This window comes from Ranitomeya imitator, chromosome 3 (assembly GCF_032444005.1).
Source record: "Ranitomeya imitator isolate aRanImi1 chromosome 3, aRanImi1.pri, whole genome shotgun sequence".
In the NCBI taxonomy this organism is placed as follows: Eukaryota; Metazoa; Chordata; class Amphibia; order Anura; family Dendrobatidae; genus Ranitomeya; species Ranitomeya imitator.
The window spans coordinates 407,998,018-408,025,756 of NC_091284.1; the positions used below are offsets into that span (position 1 = coordinate 407,998,018).

General features: G+C 43.6%; 1 protein-coding gene across 1 annotated transcript in view; it reads right to left on the minus strand.

Annotated features, from left to right (window-relative positions):
* The window catches only part of TBC1D32 (TBC1 domain family member 32), a 199,274-nt gene that overhangs the window by 129,765 nt on the left and 41,770 nt on the right, over positions 1–27,739 (minus strand). Inside the window, exons 2-12 of the mRNA XM_069757119.1 lie at positions 21,433–21,630; positions 21,176–21,337; positions 15,361–15,538; positions 12,972–13,043; positions 10,946–11,071; positions 10,170–10,248; positions 9,364–9,461; positions 9,222–9,283; positions 8,657–8,792; positions 7,532–7,591; positions 5,572–5,668 (exon numbers count right to left, since the gene is read on the minus strand). Of these exons, the coding sequence (XP_069613220.1) occupies positions 5,572–5,668; positions 7,532–7,591; positions 8,657–8,792; positions 9,222–9,283; positions 9,364–9,461; positions 10,170–10,248; positions 10,946–11,071; positions 12,972–13,043; positions 15,361–15,538; positions 21,176–21,337; positions 21,433–21,587 (1,225 nt within the window). The 5' untranslated portion in view covers positions 21,588–21,630. The remainder of the gene's footprint in view (positions 1–5,571; positions 5,669–7,531; positions 7,592–8,656; positions 8,793–9,221; positions 9,284–9,363; positions 9,462–10,169; positions 10,249–10,945; positions 11,072–12,971; positions 13,044–15,360; positions 15,539–21,175; positions 21,338–21,432; positions 21,631–27,739) is intronic.

Sequence of the window (27,739 nt, forward strand, 5' to 3'; positions counted from 1 at the left end):
TGATCTGCTGCGAGTGCCCCCCTGATGATTTACGTAGGCCACGGCCGTGGCATTGTCCGATTGGATCCGCACCAGGCGACCCGCCAGAAGATGGTGAAAGTGCTGCAAGGCCAGCCAAATTGCCCTTATCTCCAACAGATTGATTGGAAGGGTTGATTCCCTTAGGGACCAACGACCCTGAGCCGTGTGCTGGAGAAATACTGCTCCCCAACCGAGAAGGCTGGCGTCCGTAGTGACTACCAGCCAATGAACTGGAGGAAAGGCTTTCCCCTGAAGTAGGGATGAACTCCTCATCCACCATATCAGGGATTGCCTGACCCCAGGAGACAGACGACACCTGAGGTTGAGAGACAAAGGACTCCTGTCCCAGGCTGACAGAAGTGCCTGTTGGAGTGAACGAAGATGGAATTGGGCGAATGGAACCGCTTCTATAGCTGCTACCATCCTGCCCAAGACCTTCATGCAGAACCGGATTGAATGGAAACTCGGCTGCCGAAGAATTTTTACCTCCTGCCGGAGACAAAGCACCTTGTCCTGGGGTAAAATAGTTAGCCCCCGAGAGGTGTAGAAGATCATCCCTAAAAAAGAGATCTTCCGAGATGGTACTAGAGATGACTTCTTTAAATTGACCAGCCACCCTAGACGAGCTAGCGTGTCCAAAGAGATGTTGACGTTGTCCCTGCATGCCTGAAAAGTTGGTCCTTTGACTAAGAGATCGTCTAAGGCTACGTTCACACTAGCGTTATGCTAGTGTGCGTCGCGTTAGCGTCGGGCGACGCAGCGGCGACGCACGCGTCATGCGCCCCTATACTTAACATGGGGGACGCATGCGTTTTTGTTTGTTGCGTTGTGCGACGCATGCGTCTTTTTTGCCGCAAGCGTCGGACCAAGAAAACGCAACAAGTTGCATTTTTCTTGCGTCCGATTTTCGGCAAAAAACGACGCATGCGTCGCAAAACGCAGCGTTTTTGCGTGCGTTTTGCCGCGTTTTTGGGTGCGTTGTGCGTTGCGTCGCCGATGCAGCAGCGCACAACGCTAGTGTGAACGTAGCCTTAGTAAGGCAGAATGACTATGCCTCGAGAGTGCAGGATTGACACCACTGTTGCCATCACCTTCGTGAACACCCTGGGAGCAGTGGCGAGCCCGAAAGGTAATGCAGTGAATTGGAAGTGTCGCTCGCCTATGAAAAACCGTAGAAATTTTTGATGAGGAGGAAATATAGAAACGTGCAGATAGGCGTCTTGAATATCTATGGAAGCCAGGAATTCTCCCCTTTCCATAGCCGCAATGACCGAGCGGAGAGATTCCATACGGAAGCGACGAGTGCTGATGAATTTGTTTAGACACTTTAGGTCCAGAATGGGTCTCACGGTCCCATTCTTTTTGGGAACCATAAACAGATTTGAATAAAACCCCTTGAACCTTTCTTCCTTTGGAACAGGGACAATGACCCCGTTGGACTGAAGAGACTCGACTGCTCTGAATAAAGCTCTTAGACGGGTTTTTGAACTGGGAAGACTGGACGGAAAAAACCAGCCTGGAGGGAGACAGGAAAACTCTATTTTGCACCCTGAAACCACCAGGTCTCTTACCCATCTGTCGTGAACAACTGACAGCCAGGACTGATGGAACAGTAGTAGGCGATTGCCTACCCTGTTGAAAGCGACGAGAGGCTGCCTCCAGTCATTTAGCCGAAGATCGAGGATATCTAGATCCCCTAGATCTTGATGGTTGATACCGCATTCTTGCCAATGGATTGGCCCTATAGGAGACCTGGTGCTCCCTGTCTATCAAGCTGTGATAAAGACCGCTGTGTTGGTCGAAAGGCGTAGCCTACCTCGCATGTGCTATGGTGCTGTCCCAGGAGTTGTTTCTCCATTTTAAAAGTTGGAATAAATTTTCATGATTTTACTGAAGCTGGAACCATTCTCTTTTTGTTTATGGGCTCCCTGTCTTGGACAGGCCGACTTGGGGGACCTGCGCTTGGTGCCGCAGACCACCGGGAGTTACGAAAGGATTTAAATCTTGCTTGAAATTGGCGACGAAAAGGTTGCTTAACATTTTGTTGAGGAAGGAAATTACTTTTACCTCCCGTGGTATCAGATATAAGCTGATCCTGTTTTTCGCCAAAAAGACGGACACCTTGATAAGGGAGGGATGTAAGGGACTTTTTTGAAGTAGAGTCCGCCCGCCAATTTCTTAGCCATAGGGCCCTTCTGATAGCAATAGCATTTGCCGCAGCCAATGCTGAACAATTTGCCGCATCCAAGGATGCATTAATCAGATAATTTCCTGCTAAAGATATCTGATTTGACATCTCTATCACCTCTACAGGAAACCCCTTATCCTGAAGAGCCTTAGTTACGGACTCTGACCAAGCTATCATAGCTTTGGCAACCCATGTGGCCGCAAAAGACGGCGCGAGGGCTGACCCTGAAGCCTCAAACAGAGACCGAGCTAGACTCTCTAGGAGCCGATCAGTCGGATCCTTAATAGACGACCCATTAGGAAGAGACAGCAACGTACTAGAGGCCAAACGGGACACGGGAGGATCCACTGAAGGGGATTCTGCCCACTTTTTACAAAGCTCTGGAGCGAAAGGATACCTTGCACCTAGGGCCTTCTGGCCAAAGAAACGCTTATCTGGTCGCTCCATGTGACGTTGGACTAGATCCTCAAACTCAGGATGAGTAGAAAACACCCTATGAGGTTGCTTGAATATCTTAAAGGACACCTTATGACCAGAAGGTAAGGTGGCCACATCCTCTACTCCCAAAGTCTGGTTAACGGCCTCAATGAGACTGTCAACAGATTCCTGATAACCAGGAGCTTCTAAATCAAAAGACCCCTCTGAGTCATAGTCCGAACCGTGTTCACTCAATTCCGCAGGAGAGGGAGATCGAGAGACGGATTCAAAGATGCTGATGCACCTGACGGACCGGGAGACGCTGTGTGGGATCGTTTCCCCTGTGTCTGCCTAGAGGGAGTACGGCCCCTGCAGGCCGGAGGATCCTGAAAATCGGAGGATCTTTCCAAAACAGGCGGATGAATGTCCCTGACAGGGGCTTGAAGGGACTCAACCGCCTTTGTTAGAGACGCCATAGACTGCGTTAATGATATGACCCACTCAGGGGGAGACACTGCCGACCCAGGTACAGGCACACCCGGCAGGATAGCCGGCGGGGTAACAGGCAGGGTAGCAGACGGGGGCTACTGCACGCGCTCGGAATCACAAGCCTCACAGAGATGGTTACTTTGCGCATGCGGAAAAGCAGACCGACAGGTAATGCATGAGGAATACAGAACTGAGTGAGTCTTAGGGTTTCTAGACATGATGACTCTAAAGCCGCTATGCTCCGTATCTCCTTATGAGCTACTAGGTCTAGAACAAATACTGTTGTCAGGCTGAGGGAAGTAGCACTCACCCCAGTCCTGTGTCCCCATATGCTCTCAAACACTGAACCATGTCTCCTGTGCAAATCACACATATATACTAAATTACAGGGCGGATGCTTGAAAAAGTGGGAGGAGTTACCGCGCATGGACCCGGTTGAGGCCGAAGCAGGGAACTAGATTTCACTCCTTCCCCTGCTCTCCCGGGAAAGCTGGGTGCTCGAAACCAGAAGTAAACCGCCGCCGATGGAGGCGGGACTTCCTTTAGACTACAAGACCCATAATGCCACAGGCCGTACAGAAAACCGGAAGCCGCCGAAAAAGGGGCGGGACTTCCGCCCATGCTCAGACTACAAGATCCATAATGCCTCAGGCTGCCTAGAGAACAGGAAACCGCCGAAAAAAGGGGCGGGACTTCCGCCCATGCCCCTGCTGAAGTTTGCTTGTGGGGAATAACACTGGAAACCAGTACAGCGCCGGATAATAGTCACCACCTGTGCGGTACCAGCAGAACGCGCGATGAAGCAGGAGCCCCCTGTGCAGCCCTCTGACAGCGGATGAGGTTAGACCAAAAAAATCCACATATAAATATATATATACATATATAAAAAAAGACGGTGCAGGCACCCTAACTCCTTACACCCTTCAGAAGGCGAGGAGAGGGACCGTCTGCCTCCTTTAAACACCATAGCCGTGCATTGGTGATGAAGTGGAGGGTGCACGGACAAGGAATGAATGCCTGTACAAACTAGGGTTCCGTTACCTCAGGGTGGTCAGGTTCTTAGTCCGGCAAAAAAATCCCACGTCGTGGGAGAGGATACGTGGAGGCGACACTCCACGTGCTCGCCCGTTGTTGGTTTGGGAAGATCGGACCCCTTCAAAAGGGTCCGTCGCCCCTGTCTTATCTTCAGAGAAAGAGAAAAAAGCATCTGGGAAAACCCAGAGATGTGCCTCCTACGGACACTAAGCATAAACTGGAGCTGTCAGGGCCAGTGGCAAGGTGTATACTATGGAGGAGGAGCTAACTTTTTTTTTTTTATACCTACTTAGTGTCAGCCTCCTGGCGGCAGTAGCATACACCCACAGTCCTGTGTCCCCCAATGAGACGATAGAGAAAAAATAGTAATGTTACAATCTTACAACTGACCCCTGGGGCATTTTTAGACTCTAACTTCCTATTGGTTCAGGAAATAGCACACGTACATTAGCCACAGTGTTCAGATCCCTGCTCTATCTCTTGCACTGAAGTGTCTAATGTGAGTGTGAAAAGGTCATAATGAAAGTAGGGGGAGCAAGGTCAGGTGTGACATTGCCTATTGTGAATGGTGCCTCTGATGAAATAAGCCTTGCTTATTGAATGGACAGAAAATGCGACCAACGATCAGGGGAAAGACTTCGGCATCGTTGAAACTGTCTTCAACGATGCCGAAGTCCCCGGGTAACCAGGGTAAACATCGGGTTACTAAGCGCAGGGCCGCGCTTAGTAACCCGATATTTACCCTGGTTACCATTGTAAAAGTTAAAAAAAACAAACACTACATACTCACATTCCGATGTCTGTCACGTCCCCCGCCATCAGCTTCCCGCACTGACTGTGTCAGCGCCGGCCGGAAAGCAGAGCACAGCGTCACCGCTGTTTGTTTTTTTTTACTTTTACAATGGTAACCAGGGTAAATATCGGGTTACTAAGCGCGGCCCTGCGCTTAGTAACCCGATATTTACCCTGGTTACAAGTGAACACATCGCTGGATCGGCGTCACACACGCCAATCCCGCGATGGCAGCGGGTGATCAGCGACCAAAAAAAGGTCTTGATCATTCCCCACGACCAACGATCTTCCAGCAGGGGCCTGATCGTTGGTCGCTGTCACACAAAACGAGATCGTTAACGGGATCGTTGCTACGTCACAAAAAGCGTGACGTTGCAACGAAATCGTTAACGAAATCGTTATGTGTGAAGGTACCTTTAGAGAGCTGTCTGTGTCACAGCTCCCCAGCGACCACACAACGACTTACCAACAATCATGGCCAGATCGTATCGCTGGTCGTGATCGTTGGTAAGTCGTTTAGTGTAACGGTACCTTAAGAGTCTAAAACAGCCTCATTAGTCAGTGTGAAATCTGTAGAAGTTATTATCATGAGTGCCAAAAAGAAAAACATATATACATATTATACTGACCTGGATACGGCTGGGAAGATGATGTTTTAGTGTTTTCATCAGCTCCTGACTGTGATGACTCATAATAAGCAAAACACTGCTCTATGGCTGCAATTATCTGGAAGACAGTATAACAAATACCGGGTTAAAGAAGCCCTCCTCCCATCAGAAATTATATCCTCTTAATATATTGCAGCCATCAAATTATACAGCACTGTGTACTTACAATTGCTCATTTTGCCTTTCTTTTCAGCTAATCGTTCTGTTTTCCATTAGGTCTATGACATCACATGAGTAAAAACTGACTGGCTGATTCCTTCTAACCTCTATGGAGAAACAGGAGGTCAATTTTCCCTGTATGAGTCATCAGTCACTGCAAAAGTCACTGGCTGGGGGGCGGAGGGAGTAGCTGGGTCAGGAGTTGGAGAAGAGAATGATTTCTGCAGGGGCAAGAGACTTCCTGTTTCTACATAGAGCAGAGAAAAGAGAAGAATTAACTGGATAGAAAGGCAAAATAAGCAATTGTAAGTGCACAGTGCCATATAATATGATGCCTGCAATATATTAGGAGGATAAAAACTTTCATTGGACTGCTTCTTTAAACTCTCTCTTCGTGGAGTGCACCACAAACAGGAGTTTTTCTTTCCTGAAGCATTTTTGCAGTCTTGTGATTTGAAAGAACCTAGTCTGGAACAGTTTCCATCAGAATCCACTTCAAAGTAGTGCCCAGTCCCACAAGCTCGCTGCCTCGGGGTAATCCTTGACGCTGATCTCTCCTTCAAACCACATATCCAAGCCCTTTCCACTTTCTGCCGACTTCAACTCAAAAATATTTCACGAATCCGTTCATTCCTCAACCAGGAATCTGCAAAAAACCTAGTCCATGCCCTCATCATCTCTCGCCTTGACTACTGCAACCTCCTGCTCTGTGGCCTCCCCTCTAACACTCTCGCACCCTTCCAATCTATCCTAAACTCTGCTGCCCGACTAATCCACCTGTCCCCCCCGCTATTCCCCGGCCTCTCCCCTCTGTCAATCCCTTCACTGGCTCCCCATTGCCTACAAAACCCTAAACATGACGTACAAAGCCATCCACAACCTGTCTCCTCCATACATCTGTGACGTCGTCTCCCGGTACTTACCTACACGCAACCTCCGATCCTCACAAGATCTCCTTCTCTATTCCCCTCTTATCTCCTCTTCCCACAATCGCATACAAGATTTCTCTCGCGTATCACCCCTACTCTGGAACCCTCTTCCACAACCCACCTCTTCCGACAAGCCTACAACCTGCAGTAACCACCGATCGACCAAACCGCTGCATGACCAGCTCTATCCTTACCTACTGTATTCTCACCCATCCCTTGTAGATTGTGAGCCTTCGCGGGAAGGGTCCTCACTCCTCCTGTACCAGTTATGACTTGTATTGTTTAAGATTATTGTACTTGTTTTTATTAAGTATACCCCTCCTCACATGTAAAGCGCCATGGAATAAATGGCGCTATAATAATAAATAATAATAATAAAGTAGTGACATGCAGTTTTTTTGAGCAGGCAGAAGCTGTTCGGAACAAACAATGGATATAGATAGGAAGAGTTTTCAAAGCCTTTTTGGAACAGAGAAAGCTCCTAAGGATATTTTCACATAAATTTATTTTGGGGTTTTGTTTTTTAGCACATGTGCAAAATAAAAATCTGTAAAATTCATATAAAAAAGTTCTATTTGAACATTCCCCAAGACTCCCAAGGGTATGTTCACACAGAACCTTTTAGGCTCCGGCCTATCTGCGTCGTTTTTGAAGCAGAAAATGCTTCACTAAAATGCTGTGAGTTCCCTGACGTGTCTTTCTCATCGAACATATTTTGTGGCCATTTAAAAAAAAAAAAAAAATCATATATACATGTAACATAGTGGAAGCCACCAGAAGAAAGGTCAGGTCACTTGTTTTAGAGGTTTCCAAGCAGCTACATGAATACTCACCAAAGATTTATATCTTTTCTCAAGAAGACGCAACACCACAGTCCTGCTGTAATAGGTGTGCTGGAGGGGAAACGGCAACGATCACGGCAGAAGATAAAACAAACGTATAGACAGGAGTAAGAAGTCTGCTAGTCATTCGTTTTCATCAGCTTGTTAAAATGATATTCTGTCACTAGATAATGAAACTCATTCAGTGTGTGCTCACTATACCTTTACCGTATACGGCACATAAAATAGTGTATTATTTGTATTGCCTTTTCACTTTTATTACTAATTAGATTATGTATAAAAATGTATATAAAATATATATAAAAATAATATTATAATAATAAAAACCATAAAACAACATGGATTTCTGATAGTTATTTTACTGAATACAGTTTTATGAAATATTTCTTTACAGCTCCTTCCATTCATGAGGGCATTATCTAGTTTGCCACAGGCAAGTGGGTGATCCTGGGGACAATCTACTTGATTTCTGTGAACGTGTATATGGTGCAAGGAAGAACTTTTTTGCACGGTGGCTCAGTGGTTAGCACTGCAGCCTTGCAGCGCTGGGATCCTGGGTTCAAATCCCACCAAGGACAACATCTGCAAAGAGTTTGTATGTTCTCCCCGTGTTAGTGTAGGTTTCCTCCTACATTCTAAAAACATAGTGATAGGGAATTTAGGGTAGATTGTGAGCCTCATCGGGGACGGGGATGATAATGTGTGTAAAGCGCTGCAGAATAAGATAGCGCTATAACTAAATAATAATAAATACCAGGGTGTCAGAGTTGGGACTACGGAGACTACCTGACCAGTGCTGAATCCTTTCAGTGATGCAGAGAGGAGCCATCAGGGCAGGCTACATTTCTGGGTCCCACTAGTTACAGTATGTAGAGACAAGTACCCTCCTGGGCCCTGTTTCTCCCCTGATGCCCCTGGGTGGTGTGTTACTGCCATTATATCACCTGGCCAGAAGCGACTGAATGGAGTAAAGTTAGTGGTCACTGAAGCTTATCTCAGGTAATATGACCCCTTCCACATCGGCTAGGGCCACTGGTTATGAAGATTGGCTTGTTCGCAATATACAATGTGCTGGTAAGAGACAGAATACAATGGGGGCACATCATTATAAGTTACCATCCATTTCTTGAACCACACAGCCTTTGTATCGATCATTGACCAGTAGAAAACTGGATCTAGGAGCATTTGTGAGCTTGATTCCTGAGTGACTGACAACAGAGACAACGTGCTCTCTACAATTTCTTCCATGTACCTAATCACAAGGAAAAATGGCACTTAGTGTTTGGACATAGAAAGGCATATATGATCACAGAGCGGGCGATGTTGGAGAGTCGCCAAGCAGTAACTTCTGCTAAGGACCACCAGAACCAACCGCAACTGCAAATGGACAACTGAGATCTACATGTTTGGCATGGGAAGCCACTGTACAGACAGTGCAGTTTTAGCAAGTATTTTTTTTAGGATTATTCGATGAATTTTTAGAGAATACTTTTAGTGTACATTCATATTAATTTGCTCATCTTACGGCTGCATATGGGGATGGCCACTTTTAGGCTACAATAAATGCAAAAAGTGTATAAACAAGACTGAAGATACAGTATTCTGTAAGAGTGCCCCCTAAAGCTCTCTTCTTGAGAAAGGGTTTTTGTATTTACCGCAACATAAGGAGAACAGAACATACTTTTCAGGATGTCTGATCCAAAAAGATGGAGCTTCCTTCTGGTAATCATTCAAAAGGCGAATCTAAAGAAACAAATTCGAACTGTGAATGCACTTAAAAAGGCAAAGATGACTATAATAGGGAAGAGAGTACATAACTTTACCTTTTTCAGTGTCCGCACAACTTCAGGATTGGTAATATCGATACCGGTTAATAATATCGGTTTATGATTTAAAACAAAGGATGATTCTAAGTGTTTGGCTGAAAGAAACAAGAAAATGCATTCCGTAAAATAAATGTATTATTCATTATTAGTATATTTGAGCTACGTTTTTGGTAGTGACTTTTTCTTTATGCAACTATCTATATAAAAAAAAAAGAACAGAAATCCTACAAAGTTTTCATACCAGCTACTGGAGTACACATGACCGACAAACCTTTTCATTTGTTGTAGCTTAATTTTTAGTTTTACTGTGTAGACTAGGGTAGAATCAGAAGAGTCATCTCATCAAAGTGTGTGAAATTGAAAGGGGTAGTCAAAAACTAAACTTTATTTTAAACATAAATGTCTTCTTTGTTAATGCTTTGTTTGACAATCCCAGAGAATACTGCAATAGTCAAACAAGTCATCATCAGGGAGCATAGGCTGATCTGAGAAAGTGCACTGCCATTCTGCGTATTGCAGAGTGGCAAGAATCTACTAAGCATATGTTGGAATTGACAACCCACATATGCTCAGTAGAGCAGGGACTAGCCCAGCCCCTGAAACAGAGGTCACTGACAACGCTTCTTTTCAGGGAAGGGGCACAGGGTGCGGCAGCGACTTCTGCCCCTTGATGATTCATTTGACTATTCTTGATTGAGAACATGTTTATTACTGGTGGGCAATGATGAATATACAGTGTCATGGAGCATTCTACCCAATGTATTAAAATCAAGAAATATGTATTATGTAACCCGGACACATACCCAAGCTTGTGTAGACTTCTCGTGCCATATTCAAAGGAGACGAAGAGAATGTTTTAGCATAAAAGCGCAAAATTCTTTCCTGAAAACAATCAATTGAATATTTTAGGCGTACAGTCATATCAATTGTTCATCTGTCAGCTGCATATAGCAATGGCTACTTAAGCTAAACAAAATGCAAAAAGTGTGGAAACAAGGCTGAACAGACAGTATTCTGTAACGCAGAAACATGGCCCCGTAGAGCTCTCTTCTTGAAGCTTTTTATTTACTGCAACTTTTCACAATGTTTGATCCAAAAATATTCAGATTAGTCACTTGTGATAAATTACAGAGCAGGTACTTTACATTATCAAACTCACAGAGACAACCAAGAAGCTGGGTTTGGTGTCGGTATAGATGAATGATCTACCAACAGTCCAGAGGACAAAGTGTGACACTGCTTTGAAAACAATATAGTGATAGGTCAATTAAAGTTAAGGAAAAGCCTGATCTATCGCCTCGACTCCCCCATGCACAGGCACAATCGGTTGGTCGAGTACCTAGCTGCAGCCAGAATCTTCTAGCTTATGTCCCAGGGTAGGCAGTTGGAAATGCAATAGGCGAATGTCGGTGAATAGTCTAATGTGTATGGGGGCATCCAGACTGTCGGCTGATCCCGCTTATATTGGCGAGTCTGGCCGACTTTAGTCTAATATGTATAGTAGCCTTTCCACGGATGCAATAGTCTGATATACCACTATGATAGCTGCCCATTGCCTTTAATTGCTTTACATCCTTACTGTGAACGTTGAGTCCGGATCAGCCAGAGCCACGGTGAGATTTTTATGAAGAACACTCCAACACTCACAATTGAGGACGTCTGATGGGGGAGCAGAACACAACGTCTGCATGGCCTCTTTCCGTACCTTTAGAGAAAAAGTGGAATTGAACAACCCCTGAAATATCACTTTAGATATTATAGGAGAGAATGCTCAGAATGATCACCAGGGTGACAAAGAGTCAATGTCCATAAGAATTTACTGCTGATCTTACTTTTTGGCTTCTTTCTTACTGGCTAAATACAAATCAAACTGGAGGTATAAACAGATTAAGGCAGTAATGTAGGCAAACGTCCGCCATACTATTGGCCTAAACAGAATCTGCCGTCTGGTTAAGGACACCCAACACAGAATACGGTGAATTCCGGTTTTCCACCCACCCGTTCACCAGTGCATGAAGACCATCATGTAACGAAGGAGATAAAACTCTCCACTACACATCACAGATTTCAGGTCAATAAATGGTCATTAACCCCTTCAAGATGGAGCCCTGTTTTGTTTTTGCGCTTCTGTTTTTTCGCTCCCCTTCTTCCCGCAGCCATAACTTTTTTATTTTTATGTCAATATGGCCATGTGAGGGATTGTTTTTTGCGGGACGATAACATTGGGTTTTACCATATCGTGTACTCAAAAATGGGGAAAAAATTCAAAGTGCGGTGAAATTGCAAAAAAAAAGTGCAATTCCACAACTATTTTTTGGATTTTTTGTTTTACAATGTTCACCAAATGCTGAAACTGACCAGCCATTATGATTCTCCAGGTCATTGGTAGTTCATAGACACCATACAAGTCTAGGTTCTTTTTTTATATAAGTGGTAAAAAAAAAACCAAAGTTAAAAAAAAAAAAGTGTAATTTTCTGAGACCCGTAGTGTCTCCTTTTTTCGTGATCTCTGGTTGAGTGAGGGTTTAGTTTTTGTGCGCCGAGCTGACGTTTTTAATTATGCCAATTTGGTGCAGATACAATCTTTTGATCGCCCGTTATTACATTTTAATTCAAATGTTGTGGCAACCAAAAAAAACGTAATTCTGACATTTTGACTTTTTTTCTTGCTACGCCGTTTAGCGACAGGTTAATCCTTTTTTTACATTGATAGATCGGGCGATTCTGAACGTGGCAATACCAAATATGTGCTCATAGCAAGCCGGCAATGACAACCATAGAGGTCTGAAGGAGACCTCTGGTTGTCATGCCAACCTATCGGTGACCCATGATCATGTGACCGGGGTCACCGATGGGCGGATTTCCGACAAGATTTCCGGAAGCGCATGTTAAATGCCGCTGTCAGCGTTTAACGGGTTAATAGTAGCAGGTGGATCGCGATTCCACCTGCGGCTATTCCAGGCACATGTCAGCTGTTCAAATCAGCTGACATGTGCCGGGAAAGATGTCAGCTCACCGCTGAAGCCCACATCAAAGGGGGAGACACGACATGCGCAGTACTAGTCGGCGCATGTCATGAAGGGGTGAAAACTGCGCTTTAGGTTGGAAAATGAAAGTCTTGGAGTTTTGCAACTCAAAAGAATTATCTTGATCTGTCTAGAAGTAGAAGGACACTGTCCATATCAGTAAATGGCTTCTATAAAACAGTGTAAGTAAAGATAGGGTGTCATTTTCTCACACACACCCTGCCACCATTTGGCCTCGCTCCCACTACTTGCAGGGCATGCATATAATAAAGGCATTCCACAAAGAAAAGCATGTCAAGGCCAAATTCAAGGATGGCACAATGTTATAAGAAAGTACAGAACAACACTGTGGAGTAAAGTAGGCTTCTCTACATACACTGTAAGTCATGCTATGCTGGTAGATATTAGGTGTAAGGAAGACATGTTATCCTTGACAAATCGCATTTTGAACTATGGACAAACATACTTGGGCAATCCTCGCATGTGTATGCGTACCCGGGCACCCTGATGCTCACTCGAGTGGTGAGCACGCTCTCTCATCACTAACCACCAGTAATAACCGTCACGTATACTCTGTACCTCATCGGGCTGACTTGGATCCAGCTGCTCAGCAATTATCTGTAACTGTTCCTGATTCATAAATGTATAACTCTGAAAAATAAGAAAAAATATGCAGAAATTGTAATATGGGTGAGGGTCTTGATATTCTTCTAGTCGGTGGCATTGGAAGCTCATTCTAGCCTTTCTATTGTGGCTTTTAGTCTTTCTGGGGAGGAAAAGGACCATGGCTGTGCAATGAGTTTGTATGAGAACTGCATTATGTGCAATTTCCCAATGGGCTCAGTAGTTAGCACTGTTCATTTGCTGCCCTGGGGTTCTGGGAGCAAAACCCACCAAGGGCACCATCTGCATATAGTTCCTATCTTCTACCTATATTCAGTAGGCCTCTTCTGAGTACTCACTCCAGTTTTACCCAGTAACTCAAGGACATAGTGATCATCTAGCTTTCGCCAAATTTGGCCTTAGTGCGTGTATGAGATTAAAGAAGCCCTCCGCCCATCAAAGTTTTTATCCTCTTAACTTATTTTAGTCATCATATAATATGGCACTGTGTACTTACAATTGCTCATTTTGCCTTTCTACCCAGCTAATTCTTCTCTTTTCTCTGCTCTGTGTAGAAACAGAAAGTCTCTTGCCCCTGCATAAATCATTCCCTTCTTCAACTTCTGACTAGTGTTGAGCATTCCGATACCGCAAGTATCGGGTATCGGCCGATACTTGCGGTATCGGAATTCCGATACCGAGATCCGATACTTTTGTGGTATCGGGTATCGGTATCGGATACATAGAGATGTGTAAAATAAAGAATTAAAATAAAAAATATTGATATATTTACCTCTCCGGCGGCCCCTGGACTCAGCGCGGGTAACCGGCAGGCTTCGTTGTTCAAAATCAGCGCTTTTAGGACCTGAGAATCACGTCCCGGCTTCTGATTGGTCGCGGGCCGCCCATGTGACCGCCACGCGACCAATCACAAGCCGCGACGTCACCGCAAGCTATTAACGCGCTCATTTTTAAAAATGAGCGCGTTAATGGCTTTCAAAGACGTAGCGGCTTGTGATTGGTCGCGGCCACGCGACCAATCACAAGCCGCGACGTCACCGCAAGCTATTAACGCGCTCATTTTTAAAAATGAGCGCGGTAATGACTTTCAAAGACGTAGCGGCTTGTGATTGGTCGCGGCCACGCGACCAATCACAAGTCGCTACGTCTTTGAAAGCCATTAACGCGCTCATTTTTAAAAATGAGCGCGTTAATAGCTTGCGGTGACGTCGCGGCTTGTGATTGGTCGCGTGGCCGCGACCAATCACAAGCCGCTACGTCTTTGAAAGCCATTAACGCGCTCATTTTTAAAAATGAGCGCGTTAATAGCTTGCGGTGACGTCGCGGCTTGTGATTGGTCGCGTGGCGGTCACATGGGCGGCCCGCGACCAATCAGAAGCCGGGACGTGATTCTCAGGTCCTAAAAGCGCTGATTTTGAACAACGAAGCCTGCCGGTTACCCGCGCTGAGTTCAGGGGCCGCCGGAGAGGTAAATATATCAATATTTTTTATTTTAATTCTTTATTTTACACATCCCTATGGATCCCAGGGCCTGAAGGAGAGTTTCCTCTCCTTCAGACCCTGGGAACCATGAGAATACCTTCCGATACTTGATGTCCCATTGACTTGTATTGGTATCGGATATCGGTATCGGCGATATCCGATATTTTTCGGATATCGGCCGATACTATCCGATACCGATACTTTCAAGTATCGGACGGTATCGCTCAACACTACTTCTGACCCAGCTGCTCTCTCCTCCCCACCAGGGACTTTTGCAGTGATGACTCATGCAGAGAAAATTGACATCCTGTTTCTCTATAGAGCTTAGAAGGAGTCAGCCAGTCAGTTTTTAATCATGTCAGGTAATAAACCTAATGGAAAAGGGAAAAATTATCTGGGTAGAAAGGCAAAATGAGCAATTGTAAGTACACAATACTATATAATATGAGGACTGTAATATATTAAGAGGATAAAAACTTTGTTGGCAGGAGGGTTTTTTAAAAATTGAATATATTCAGACAGGTATTCATTTCAATCTTTAACAACAGTCCAGTAAGTGACAGATAACTACTTGCGCTGCTCTCGGATTACATAGCAAAACTGCTGACATATTCAGTTTAAAGATGTCTGTTCTACAGGTGAGTGCCCTTTAATCATTCTGACTATTTTACACTTATGTCTTTTTTTTACTACAGTTATGTATATGGTTTGACTACATAGGATAATTTTTTTAATTGACAGAATGTACTGACTTGATTGGTCACATAAGGTGATTTATTAGAGGAGCATGGCTACGGCAGTGAATATATGAAGAATTAGTGGATATATAAGTGAATATTTGAAAGAGTGAAATAAAATGTACCTGATTGAAAGAAGAATCGCTGTCAGAGCAGTTATCCATGAATCTACTGCTATGCTGCTCATGCAAAGCTTTCCTCTGCATTTCTCGGTTCTTGGCCTGATCCTCTTCAAACTTATTGAGAAGAGTTTCCACCACGGCCATCATCACATTCTTTAGTGACAGCATCATCTCCGTGTACCTGAAGTAAAATCATTATTTTTATGAAAGCATTTGGAGCTAATTCATACTAGCAAGCTATCCAGAATTATTTTTGTACTTGGGGCAAAATTGCGAGAAGATTTAATTAAGCAGGTCTTCTAGCAATTAGCAGGTACTAGTGATGAAACCTCAATGAGATGCCAGGTAACCTCTTTGACGTCTGTTCACGTCACCTCTGCAGTAGAAATTTCTAGGCACCCTATGAAAGGCTTGAATGGTGTCGGCAATCTTCTAAAATGATAACCCTTTTACTCCACCTTGCCAAATAAGGAGTGGATTGCAATTCTTATTGGTGGAGCACTGTTAGTGGAGTAAATCAAATACACAAGCTACAGAAAACAATCTCATTAAAGGGGCTGTCCAGTGTATAAAAGCTAGGCGTCTGAACCTTGTGGGCCATACTGCTAGGCCTTCATTTATGACTTAGAATGGTCCGCGAGTCCCACAACAATCCTTCCTGCACAGAGGAGGAGTATGAATGGAGCAGCGGTTGTGCATACGCCATTTCAGTCATTGTTGGGAACCACAGAAGTACAGCTAGAACACGGTCATGAAGCTGTATGGTGGGGCCAACGCTGACTGTTACAACTAACTTTGCCATATGGAATAGCACAAGACTAAAGAGGTTTTCCATGCTGAAATTAAAAGTCAGGAGTCATTCTATGTGACTGCCGAATTATGATAGTTAAGACTCCAATTCTCTTCTATTGAGAGAACAGAATGAGACCAGTCACAAATCACATAAATGGGTTCACGTGACTGCCCACTCATTTGAGCATACAGGGCAATTGTGCACCACTCACTGTTTTTGACCAAAAAATAGCATAAAAGCCATCCCACTGTCTGCCCTTATTCACACAGAGGTCAACTCTGACACATGGTAAGGTTTTTAATATTAGACAGTGTAGGACCATCCTGATCAGGGGCGCCTTGTCGACTGTGGGATGGCTTTTATGCTATTTTAGCTCAAAAACAATATTAAGAAATCATATAATACCCCCCAAATTTTTTAATTAAATCTTATTAAATTGCCACCAACCTGTGGCTACACCAAACAAAAATGAACATAAACACACCGTGAAAAAACTAGTATTGGGGGGTGTTGTGAATTCCGTTCTGGAGCTCCCTCCTGTGGTTGCTAATGGTATTTTTGTGAGTTCTGCCCTTGGGCTCCCTCTGGTGGTTTCGAGTGGAACTGCTGCTCCTTTAGGTAGCTGTAGCAGCTGCCTTCACTAATCGCCTTGCCTGGGTTTGTTATTTAAACCTGCTCTGGGCTTTAGTCTATGCCTGCTGTCAATGTTCTTGGTTGGATTTGGTTCTCTCCTTGGAATTTTCATATGGCCAGTCCTTGTCTGCAAAAGATAAGTTTTTGCTAGTTTTTGTTTGTCCATTTGTTTGGACTCTATTGCTTTGCAAATATGTCTCTTTTTGTCCAGCTTGTCACTATGTCTTATTCAGGTTAGCTGGAAGCTCTGGGAAAGCAGATTTGCCCCTCCACACCGTGAGTCGGTGTGGAGTTCATTTTTGTAAACTCTGCGTGGATTTTGTAGTTTTTTATACTGACCGCACAGTATCCTTTTCTCTCTGTCTATCTAGTTTAGTATTGGCCTCCTTTGCTGAATTCTGATTTCATTTCTGTGTACGTCATTTCCCTCTCCATTCACAGTCAATATTTGTGGGGGGCTATCTTTCCTTTTGGGGGTTTTCTCTGAGGCAAGATAGCTTTCTATTTCCTTCTTTAGGGGTAGTTATTTCTTAGGCTGTGAAGAGGTGTCTAGGGAGAGTCAGGAACATCCCACGGCTATTTCTAGTGTTGTTGTTAGGATTAGGGACTGCGGTCAGTAGAGATACCACCTTCTCAGAGCTCGCTCCATGTTGCGTTTTAGCCACCAGGTCATATCAGTGTGGCCTCTTAACCACCAGGTCATAACAGGGGGGATGGACATTCCCTGCATGATGTCTATGCTGAAGTCTGCCTGTCTGCGGGGGGTTGGCGCCCTAGGGGAAACGTATTGGCGCCCCCGCTCAGTGACGGCTGGCCCTGGGGTCCCTAGATTGACCCTAGCAATCCAAATGGGTCCCTCTACCCACACAATCATGTACTACACATGGGCTTCCAAGCTCTAGTTGGATTCCTTAGGGAGAATGAACAGGGAATAGAAACAGGCAAAGGTCCCTTTACCAAACTTAAAAATAAGAGTGTTAAAATGCCACCACAGGGTGAGACTAAGAATATCAATATATTTCTACAACTAGTAGAAAGGGACCTTAGAAAAATCAAGAGTCGTGATCCCAATATGGATTATAATCTAACTGAAAGAGAAAGAGCGGGACCTACCTTTAGAAAAGGGAGGTCCCTGAAAGACTCTCTAGTACACAGTAACTATATGAAACCAGCAGCAGAGGGCACTTGGTTAGATAGGAGGCCTTGTGGCTTCTACCGGTGCGGTGGTTGCCAATTATGTAGGTGGATGAAACCCTATAAGTCGTTTGCGAGCTCCTCTACAGAGAGGGTTTTCTTTCAACGAGATTTCTCCAATTGTAAATCGACAGGAGTCGAGTGTGTATATGGCTACATGCCCTTGCCCCAAAGATTAAATTGGGAAGACAAAACGGGAGTTTCGCAGGAGGGTTGGTGAACACCTAGGGGACATAAGGAACAACAGAGACACCACCTTGGCCAGGCACATGAGATCCCAACACCCAAGTGGTGAAACCCAACTCGAGGGGGGGGGATTTGGATAGGACCATTTTACAAAGAGAGTGTGAGTGGACATTTAGGATGGACACAATGACCCCAAAGGGACTAAATGAACAACAGTCGTTTACATGCTTTCTCTAGTGTTAAGACCCTGTTCGGACCCTCATCTTTATTAAGGATTGTTGGACAAATTCTATCGTTTCATATTAGTATGCGTATCATGCTCTTTTCTGCAGATATTTCCTCCCCTATGGGGGGTATACACAGATCTGTATGTGTAATAGCTAAACAAAAATCCTCAGTTATTGGGATCCGCGTTTGAGTGAGTACTATTTGACAAACATGCGGCTTGTCTGGCCGATAAGTCTCCATTATGCCCGACTTTTTCATAGCTATCGCCATAAAAAGCTATTAAACCCTGCCATGGTATTTGTCCGTAGTGACGCTCATGTGCGTGTACATAAGATATGGCCACATTTTCCAGCAGTGGAAAGTGGGCTATTAAAGATGCTTACATAGGTGACTGGCAGTTTGAACAGCCTCTGGAGTGATAGCGATTTGCAAAGTGACTCATCCTTATGAGGGTGGCACACATATCGGCGTAAATCTGTGCTCCATCTGATGCACACACAGCATGGGGCAGTGGTGAAGGGTAGATGCCCGATGAGAGGCAGGCTGTCATTTAATGATTTGCCTTCGCTTTAGAAAGTCCAGACGGGAAATCTATATAGTACTTGGATATGTTGAATCATCTGCCTTTTATGAGCAGGGTTGCAGAGGACTTTCACATACCAGCGTGGAACGCATGTTGGATTGGCAGATGTTCTCCACCTGACGCGTGCGCAGTATCCACGAGTGCGGAGCAATATAGGACCCGTAATAGAGACGTCTAACCGCCACAGTGATTCTGCGCAGGGCGAGGATGTGGAACGCAGGGAAGAGATAGGCGTTCCACCCGAGGCGTGCGCAGTATTCTCGTAGGTGGAGCTATATAGTGCCTGTATCAGGGACATCCAGTTGCCACAGCGATTCTGCGCAGAACGCATGCTGTGGAACGCTGGTAGGAGATATGCGCTGTGCAGTAGACCACTTTACCGGCCCTATGAGAAAGGTTGTAGTTTGGACTTCCGGCCTGAAAACAGGAAGTACATTTGTTGATGGTTCCGGCGGCCCCCTTCATTCATATTGATCACAAACCATCGAGACACATGACATGAAATCGGGCCTCCTGATGAGCCAGAGAGGTGAAATGCATTGAGGCTATATAGACATTAGGCGGACGGCACCTCACCTGACAATGAGTACCAATTTTACTTGAATGTTCCCACCTTTGTGATATATTCCCTATGGAATGCGGCAGAGGTTTATCGGCTATAGGCTGATTGCGTACATAGGTATTGGCTGGCATTGATTCTTGCTATTAGCATTATGCCTGTTTGGGATATATGTATATATGTGATCCAGTTCGCAGAGAATTTATCAGAGTACTAGATCAGCCGTGATCTTATGGCGGACAACATTGACATCAATGTATATTAATATGTCTCACAGTATAGGTGGATGGTAAATGCAGTGATTCATGAAAAGGGATCTAGTAACATTTCTCACAAATTATCTATATTAAGTGTGCAAAGTGCATTGTATCTCCGTCAAAAGGCTAATCACATGTTCTCCATTTGTTTTTATTGCACGGTGTGGGGCACAGGACTCCCTATTCATAGGTGTGTTCTATGTATAGTCAATAGGGGTACCTTTAGTACATGATTGTGTGGGTAGAGGGACCCATTTGGATTGCTAGGGTCAATCTAGGGACCCCAGGGCCAGCCGTCGCTGAGCGGGGGCGCCAATACATTTCCCCTAGGGCGCCAACCCCCGCAGACAGGCAGTCTTCAGCATAGACATCATGCAGTGAATGTCCATCCCCCACATACTAGTTTTTTCACGGTGTGTTTATGTTCATTTTTGTTTGGTGTAGCCACAGGTTGATGGCATTTTAATAAGATTTAATAAAAAATTTGGGGGGTATTATATGATTTCTTACAAACTATTACCCCAATATATTTATTCAAACTGGTAAAACTCAAAAACAATATTACTAAGAACTCTGTGTTATCTAAATGCGCCTTTGCTTTTTACTTGTTTAATTACAGGGTTTATGTTAATTTTGTTTCTTGTAGGGTTTGCAAGATCCACAGTAGTCTGTATATGCCCTGAGAAGCTTTTGCTTCTCCACAGTGATCCATCTTATATCCCCTCTTGCGTAACTACATATAGTATGGCGATAACAGCATCTCCCCCTGTGTATAAAGCAAACAGCATCTTTCCTGTGTTTAAATGCGGCACACACCAAATCTCTATCCACAGTCCCAATGAGAAGCAGGAAGTTTCCCATATCTGTTACCTAGTGAGACAGCAGAAAGCCTGGACTTCAACTTCTCTTTCTTATAGGGCCAGAGCTAATCACTACATTTAACAGCAATTTCTTAGTTTTCCTCATTAAACTCAAGATGGTAATCGCAACACCACATAGGAAAAATAGTGGAACTATGGAAATCACATGAACGAGAGACATTTTATTAAAATGCAACTGATAAGAAAAAATGGAAACAAATTTTTCAAAATATCTCAATACATACTATACATATATGATATATATGTATTTACGCACACACAGAGAAAAATGTTATATTTTGGTTTCTTAACATCATGAAGTCAAGGATGTTATAGGCCCTCTTTAACATTTAATTTTATTTTGGTTAGGTGATAGCTGCCAAACCATAGGAGAATGAATAAAAAAGCGATGAGCCTAGGAGCAGTCACTTACAGAAACAGTCGAGCACAGCACACTTATCCTCCCTGTTTTAGAGAACTACAGGGGCTAGTACACTTGCAGATCACATCAATGTACAAACTCACTCTTTGGACTCTCGAGTCTGTTTGGTAACACGTTGTACGAGTGTATCATAACCAGATCCTTCTCCTTGTGTCTGAGCAAAAGTGCATCTCTCCGTTTCGTCATCAATCACTGATCCCAAGGAGCTCTTGATGTAATGTCTCAAGTACTTCACCAGCTCATAGCTGTGAAAATGGTCAGAAAATAAATACATTGATTAGATGTAACAAAACATAGAGCATAAGATTACCTAGACTTTACACAAAGCTGGAACATTTACTTGTGGAAATGTTCATCAGTCTCCTCTAGATGCAGCAGGATCTCCTCCGCACAGTCTGCAGATGGTGCCACAGCCAGCTTTTCCTTCACACTCTGTAGCAATTGTCTAACCATGGACTGGAGGGAGACCTCATCCTCGGCTGAAAAGCTCGCCATTATACACACGTCCGTCAGTGCTACTGAGTAGCGAAGCTGTAGGCTAAATGGAGAAAGCGATAAGATACGCCACAACTTTTTTGAACTTCAGCTGGAAGTGATATAACCAGTGTAGAGCTGTGGAATACCAGTAATACCAGTACTGAGAGATCAAAATTGAGTACTGAAGGAGTTGACAAGATTTTTTCCTTGTCATAGGAGCCAGACTTGCCCTTAGCCTTTTTTATTTTTTTAATAGTTAAGGCAATTATTCTACCTACACAAAGAGAAAAAAAACAGGAACTATATATATATATATATATATATATATATATATATATATATACATATACATACACACACATATATATATATATATATATATATATATATATATATATATAAAAATATATATATATATATATATATATATATATACATACAGTGGGGCAAAAAAGTATTTAGTCAGTCAGCAATAGTGCAAGTTCCACCACTTAAAAAGATGAGAGGCGTCTGTAATTTACATCATAGGTAGACCTCAACTATGGGAGACAAACTGAGAAAAAAAAATCCAGAAAATCACATTGTCTGTTTTTTTAACAATTTATTTGCATATTATGGTGGAAAATAAGTATTTGGTCAGATACAAAATTTCATCTCAATACTTTGTAATATATTCTTTGTTGGCAATGACAGAGGTCAAACGTTTTCTGTAAGTCTTCACAAGGTTGCCACACACTGTTGTTGGTATGTTGGCCCATTCCTCCATGCAGATCTCCTCTAGAGCAGTGATGTTTTTGGCTTTTCGCTTGGCAACACGGACTTTCAACTCCCTCCAAAGGTTTTCTATAGGGTTGAGATCTGGAGACTGGCTAGGCCACTCCAGGACCTTGAAATGCTTCTTACGAAGCCACTTCTTCGTTGCCCTGGCGGTGTGCTTTGGATCATTGTCATGTTGAAAGACCCAGCCACGTTTCATCTTCAATGCCCTTGCTGATGGAAGGAGGTTTGCACTCAAAATCTCACGATACATGGCCCCATTCATTCTTTCATGTACCCGGATCAGTCGTCCTGGCCCCTTTGCAGAGAAACAGCCCCAAAGCATAATGTTTCCACCAGCATGCTTTACAGTAGGTATGGTGTTTGATGGATGCAACTCAGTTTTCTTTTTTCTCCAAACACGACAAGTTGTGTTTCTACCAAACAGTTCCAGTTTGGTTTCATCAGACCATAGGACATTCTCCCAAAGCTCCTCTGGATCATCCAAATGCTCTCTAGCAAACTTCAGACGGGCCCGGACATGTACTGGCTTAAGCAGTGGGACACATCTGGCACTGCAGGATCTGAGTCCATGGTGGCGTAGTGTGTTACTTATGGTAGGCCTTGTTACATTGGTCCCAGCTCTCTGCAGTTCACTCACTAGGTCCCCCCGCGTGGTTCTGGGATTTTTGCTCACCGTTCTTGTGGTCATTCTGACCCCACAGGGTGGGATTTTGCGTGGAGCCCCAGATCGAGGGAGATTATCAGTGGTCTTGTATGTCTTCCATTTTCTAATTATTGCTCCCACTGTTGATTTCTTCACTCCAAGCTGGTTGGCTATTGCAGATTCAGTCTTCCCAGCCTGGTGCAGGGCTATAATTTTGTTTCTGGTGTCCTTTGACAGCTCTTTGGTCTTCACCATAGTGGAGTTTGGAGTCAGACTGTTTGAGGGTGTGCACAGGTGTCTTTTTATACTGATAACAAGTTTAAACAGGTGCCATTACTACAGGTAATGAGTGGAGGAAAGAGGAGACTCTTAAAGAAGAAGTTACATGTCTGTGAGAGCCAGAAATCTTGATTGTTTGTTTCTGACCAAATACTTATTTTCCACCATAACATGCAAATAAATTGTTAAAAAAACAGACAATGTGATTTTCTGGATTTTTTTTTCTCAGTTTGTTTCCCATAGTTGAGGTCTACCTATGATGTAAATTACAGACGCCTCTCATCTTTTTAAGTGGTGGAACATGCACTATTGCTGACTGACTAAATACTTTTTTGCCCCACTGTATATATATATACCCTGTGATCTGCAGAACATGCCAGTTGAAACGAGAGATTTACATACACTATATAAAAAGACACATATGCATGTTTTGCTCAATACCTGACATGAAATCAGAATAAACCTTTCCCATTTTAGGTCAATTAGGATTACCATAATCTACTAAATAATTGTCTAAGGGTCACTTCTGCCTTTCTGTCTGTCCTTCTGTCTGTCTGTCTTTCGTTCTGTCATGGAAATCCCAAGTCGCTGATAGGTCGCGGCAAAACGGCCACGACCAATCAGCGACGGGCACAGTCCGGCGGCAAAATGGCTGCTCCCTACTCCCCTCCAGTCAGCGCTCACACAGGGTTAATGGCAGCGTTAACGGACTGCGTTATGCCGCGGTGTAACGCAGTCCGTTAACGTTGCTATTAACCCTGTGTGACCAACTTTTTACTATTGATGCTGCATATGCAGCATCAATAGTAAAAAGATCTAATGTTAAAAAAAAAAAAATCATTATATACTCACCTTCCGGCGCCTTTCCCGCTCCTCGCGATGCTCCGGTGACCGGTCCATGCATTGCGGTCTCGCGAGATGGTGACGTAGCGGTCTCGCGAGACCGCTATGTCATCATCTCGCGAGACCGCAATGCACTCTTGGGACCGGAGCGTCGCGAGGAGCATCGGTAAACGCTTGGGCTGGATCCGGGGGGCCGACGGAAGGCGAGTATATAACTATTTTTTATTTTAATTCTTTTTATTTTTAGGGATATGGTGCCCACATTGCTATGTACTACGTGGGCTGTGTTATACACTGCGTGGGCTGTCATATATACTACATCTCTGTGCTGTATACTATGTGGGCTTTGCTATATACTACGTGGCTGGGCAATATACTACATCGATGTGCTCTATACTACATGGCCTGTGTTATATACTGCATGGGCTGTGTTATATACGTCTCTGTGCTATATACTACGTGGCTGTGCTATATACTAAGTGGCTGTGCTATATACTACGTGGCTGTGCAATGTACTACGTGGTTGTGCAATATATTACGTGGCTGTGCAATATAGTACGTGTCTGTGCAATATAGTACGTGTCTGTGCTATATACTACGTGTCTGTGCTATATACTATGTGGCTGAGCAATATACTACGTGTCTGTGCTATATACTACGAGGCTGAGCAATATACTACCTGGCTGGGCAATATACTACCTGGCTGGTCAATATACTATGTGTCTGTGCTATATACTATGTGGCGCCCGGCCGCGAACAATCAGCGACAGGCGCAGTCCAGCCGCGAATTGGCGCAGAATTTGAACCACGCTTCGCTAATTGGTCGCGGCTGGCCAAATCCTGTGTATAAATAGCATTATTCTGAAAACTTCATAAATAAACTACATACATATTCTAGAACCAGGGCTGTGGAGTCGGAGTTAGTTTTGGTTGGAGTCAGAGTCGGTAGAAATGTACCGACTCCGACTCCAGCTTTAAAAAAAATGTATTAATAATTCATAATTGAACTTTCATATGAATTTTATAAATGTTACTCAAATATATATGTTCTATCAAACTATGAACAACAGTGATAAGCAGTTCTGCTGGAGATAGAGACATTTCTTACTTCTTGTGTGTCACTGTTCTCCACTGCCCTTATCTAATCTTATACTTGGTTAACCTCATGCTGCCCCAACCCCCTACTTACAATGTATGAAACTGAAAGTGAAAATGTGTTGCAAATTCTTAGTAGTAAAGCTCCTCCTCTAGACTAGATGTTTGGTGTGCATCTTCCAAGCATCTCACAGCTGCTACTCAGAAGAGGAAGACTGTAAGAAGTATTATCCTTTCAACAAACTTTGCATCAGTTAACTGTGAGTACATGAGGAATAAAAGTATTACTGACCACTATATCAGTTGTACGACCTGGCAATAATTTTGTACAATTGTTTTTAGGAAAAACAATAGTCATTTGGATTGTGAATGCAGAATTAAAAACCTGAGAATGTCAAAGAAGCGTCACATTAAATCAGCTGTATTTGAACATTTCACCATCACTCAAGATAGAAAACATTATGTCTGTCAGTGTATGACAAATGATCCAGACGAAAACAAATGCTGTGAAGCCAAGATCAGTGCATATTCAGGCAAAGATAAAAATGCTCCTACCTGAGCTTCTAATCTAAAGAGACATTTACAGCGCTTTCATCCAGAAGTACTGAAAGCAGTGGATGAGAAAGACTGCATCCAAACCAATGAACCAGTGCCCAGCTCTTCCAGCCAAACAAAGGAGCAGAGAACTTTGCAGCCATCAGTTGCAAGATATTTTGTCAGTGACAAAGTTACTGTGACAATGACAGTAGATAATTTAAAAAACAGATCATAGAGCTTGTTGTAAAGGATAGTGTGCCTATTTCATTATTTTCACGACCAGCTTTTATGTGTCTGAATGGGGAAATGGCCCGCAAGCTTGGTGTTTCTCTGGAGAGAGAGTATTAGAAAATTAGTAATCGAAGAAGCTTTTAAACAAAAGGAAGAACTTAAAAAACTCTCAAGGGACGCTTTCTGTTTCTTAAAATGGATGCCTGCACACGTCACAGAGTGAACTATTTTGCCATCAATGTCCGATTTGTTTGTGACAAAAATGAAATAGTTACCAAGACATTGGCAGTAAAAGACACCAAAGCTCATCACACCAGTGAGTTTCTCCAGGTCTTGGTGGAAAAGGTTCTGCAAGACTATGAACTTAAATAAGAGCAAGTTCTTTCTGTCGTAACTGACAATGCTTCAAATATGATAAGTACTATTAAGCTAATGAATGAGAGTAATGATGGTGACCAGCAGCTAGAAGAACATTCTGGGTCCACAGACACAGAATTGTTTGAAATAGAGGAACACAGTATTGTAACTGAGGAGCAAACTGAAGTTGCTTCAGATGAACAGCAACATGATAGTTTAGATCAGAGGTCCCCAACTCCAGTCCTCAAGGCCCACCAACAGGTCATGTTTTTAGGATTTCCTTTGCATTGCACAGGTGATGCAATTATTACCTGGGCAAGACTAAGGAAATCCTGAAAACATGACATGTTGGTGGGCCTTGAGGACTGGAGTTGGGGACCCCTGGTTTAGATGATCTTGTTGAAACTGTGTCAATACGTTCTTTCATTCATCACATGCGCTGTGTTGTGCATACGCTACAGCTGGCTAAAAGAGACAGTCTGCAAGAAGGACATGCTGCTGCACTGAATGGCAAGGTGAGAAAATTGGCTACTGTTGCCAGAACCCCTAAAGTTGACTCAATTTTGAAGAGACGTGCTGGAAAAGGGGCAATTAATGATCAAGCCACACGATGGGGCAGTACTTACTTAATGATTCAGCGCTCGATTGAACTGAAAACCTTTCTTGTAGAGATGGCTAACCCTCAACTGACGCTAAATGAAAGTCAGTGGAATCAGGTGAATGAGCTGGAAAAATTGCTAGAGCACCCATTTACAGTGACTAAAAAATTACAAGCAGAGGACTTAACTCCAGGTATTTTCTTAAAGGAGTGGAAGAACCTGATGTTTCGCCTGTCCCAAAGAGGAGGGTTAATTGCAAGTGGCATTGCTACATCAATGAAACGGAGAGAGGAGCTACTATAACAAAATAACATTCTTTTGGCACCTGTTTATGTAGACCCAATGCATCGGATTCTTCAAGATGATCAACAGCTAACTAAAAGAAAAGAAGCTATGTTTGATGAAATAGCAGTAAGGATGAAAGGGTTGCAGAACAGTCAGGAAGAACAAGAAGAATTTGGCCGTCCTGCCAGATCTTCACCCTCATCAACTGATGAAGAATTTAATTTTGAAAAATATTTGGATCACAAGGACCGCGCAAAGCGTTCCCGCATAGAAGAGTCATCCCCATCAAAGAACACAGCCAGTACATTCCAGCAGAATTTTTCATGTGCACTAAAAGAAATTGAGAAATTTGACCGTTCATCAAAAATAATAGTGAAACAAGCGATTCCTCTGTATCCTGACATTGTCAGAGATGTTGCCCGAGTGGTTACTGCTTTGCCACCAACCCAAGTTAGTGTAGAGAAGTTGTTCTCTGCTCTCAAAATAATTACATCAGATTTGAGGGCATCCATGAAGGAGGA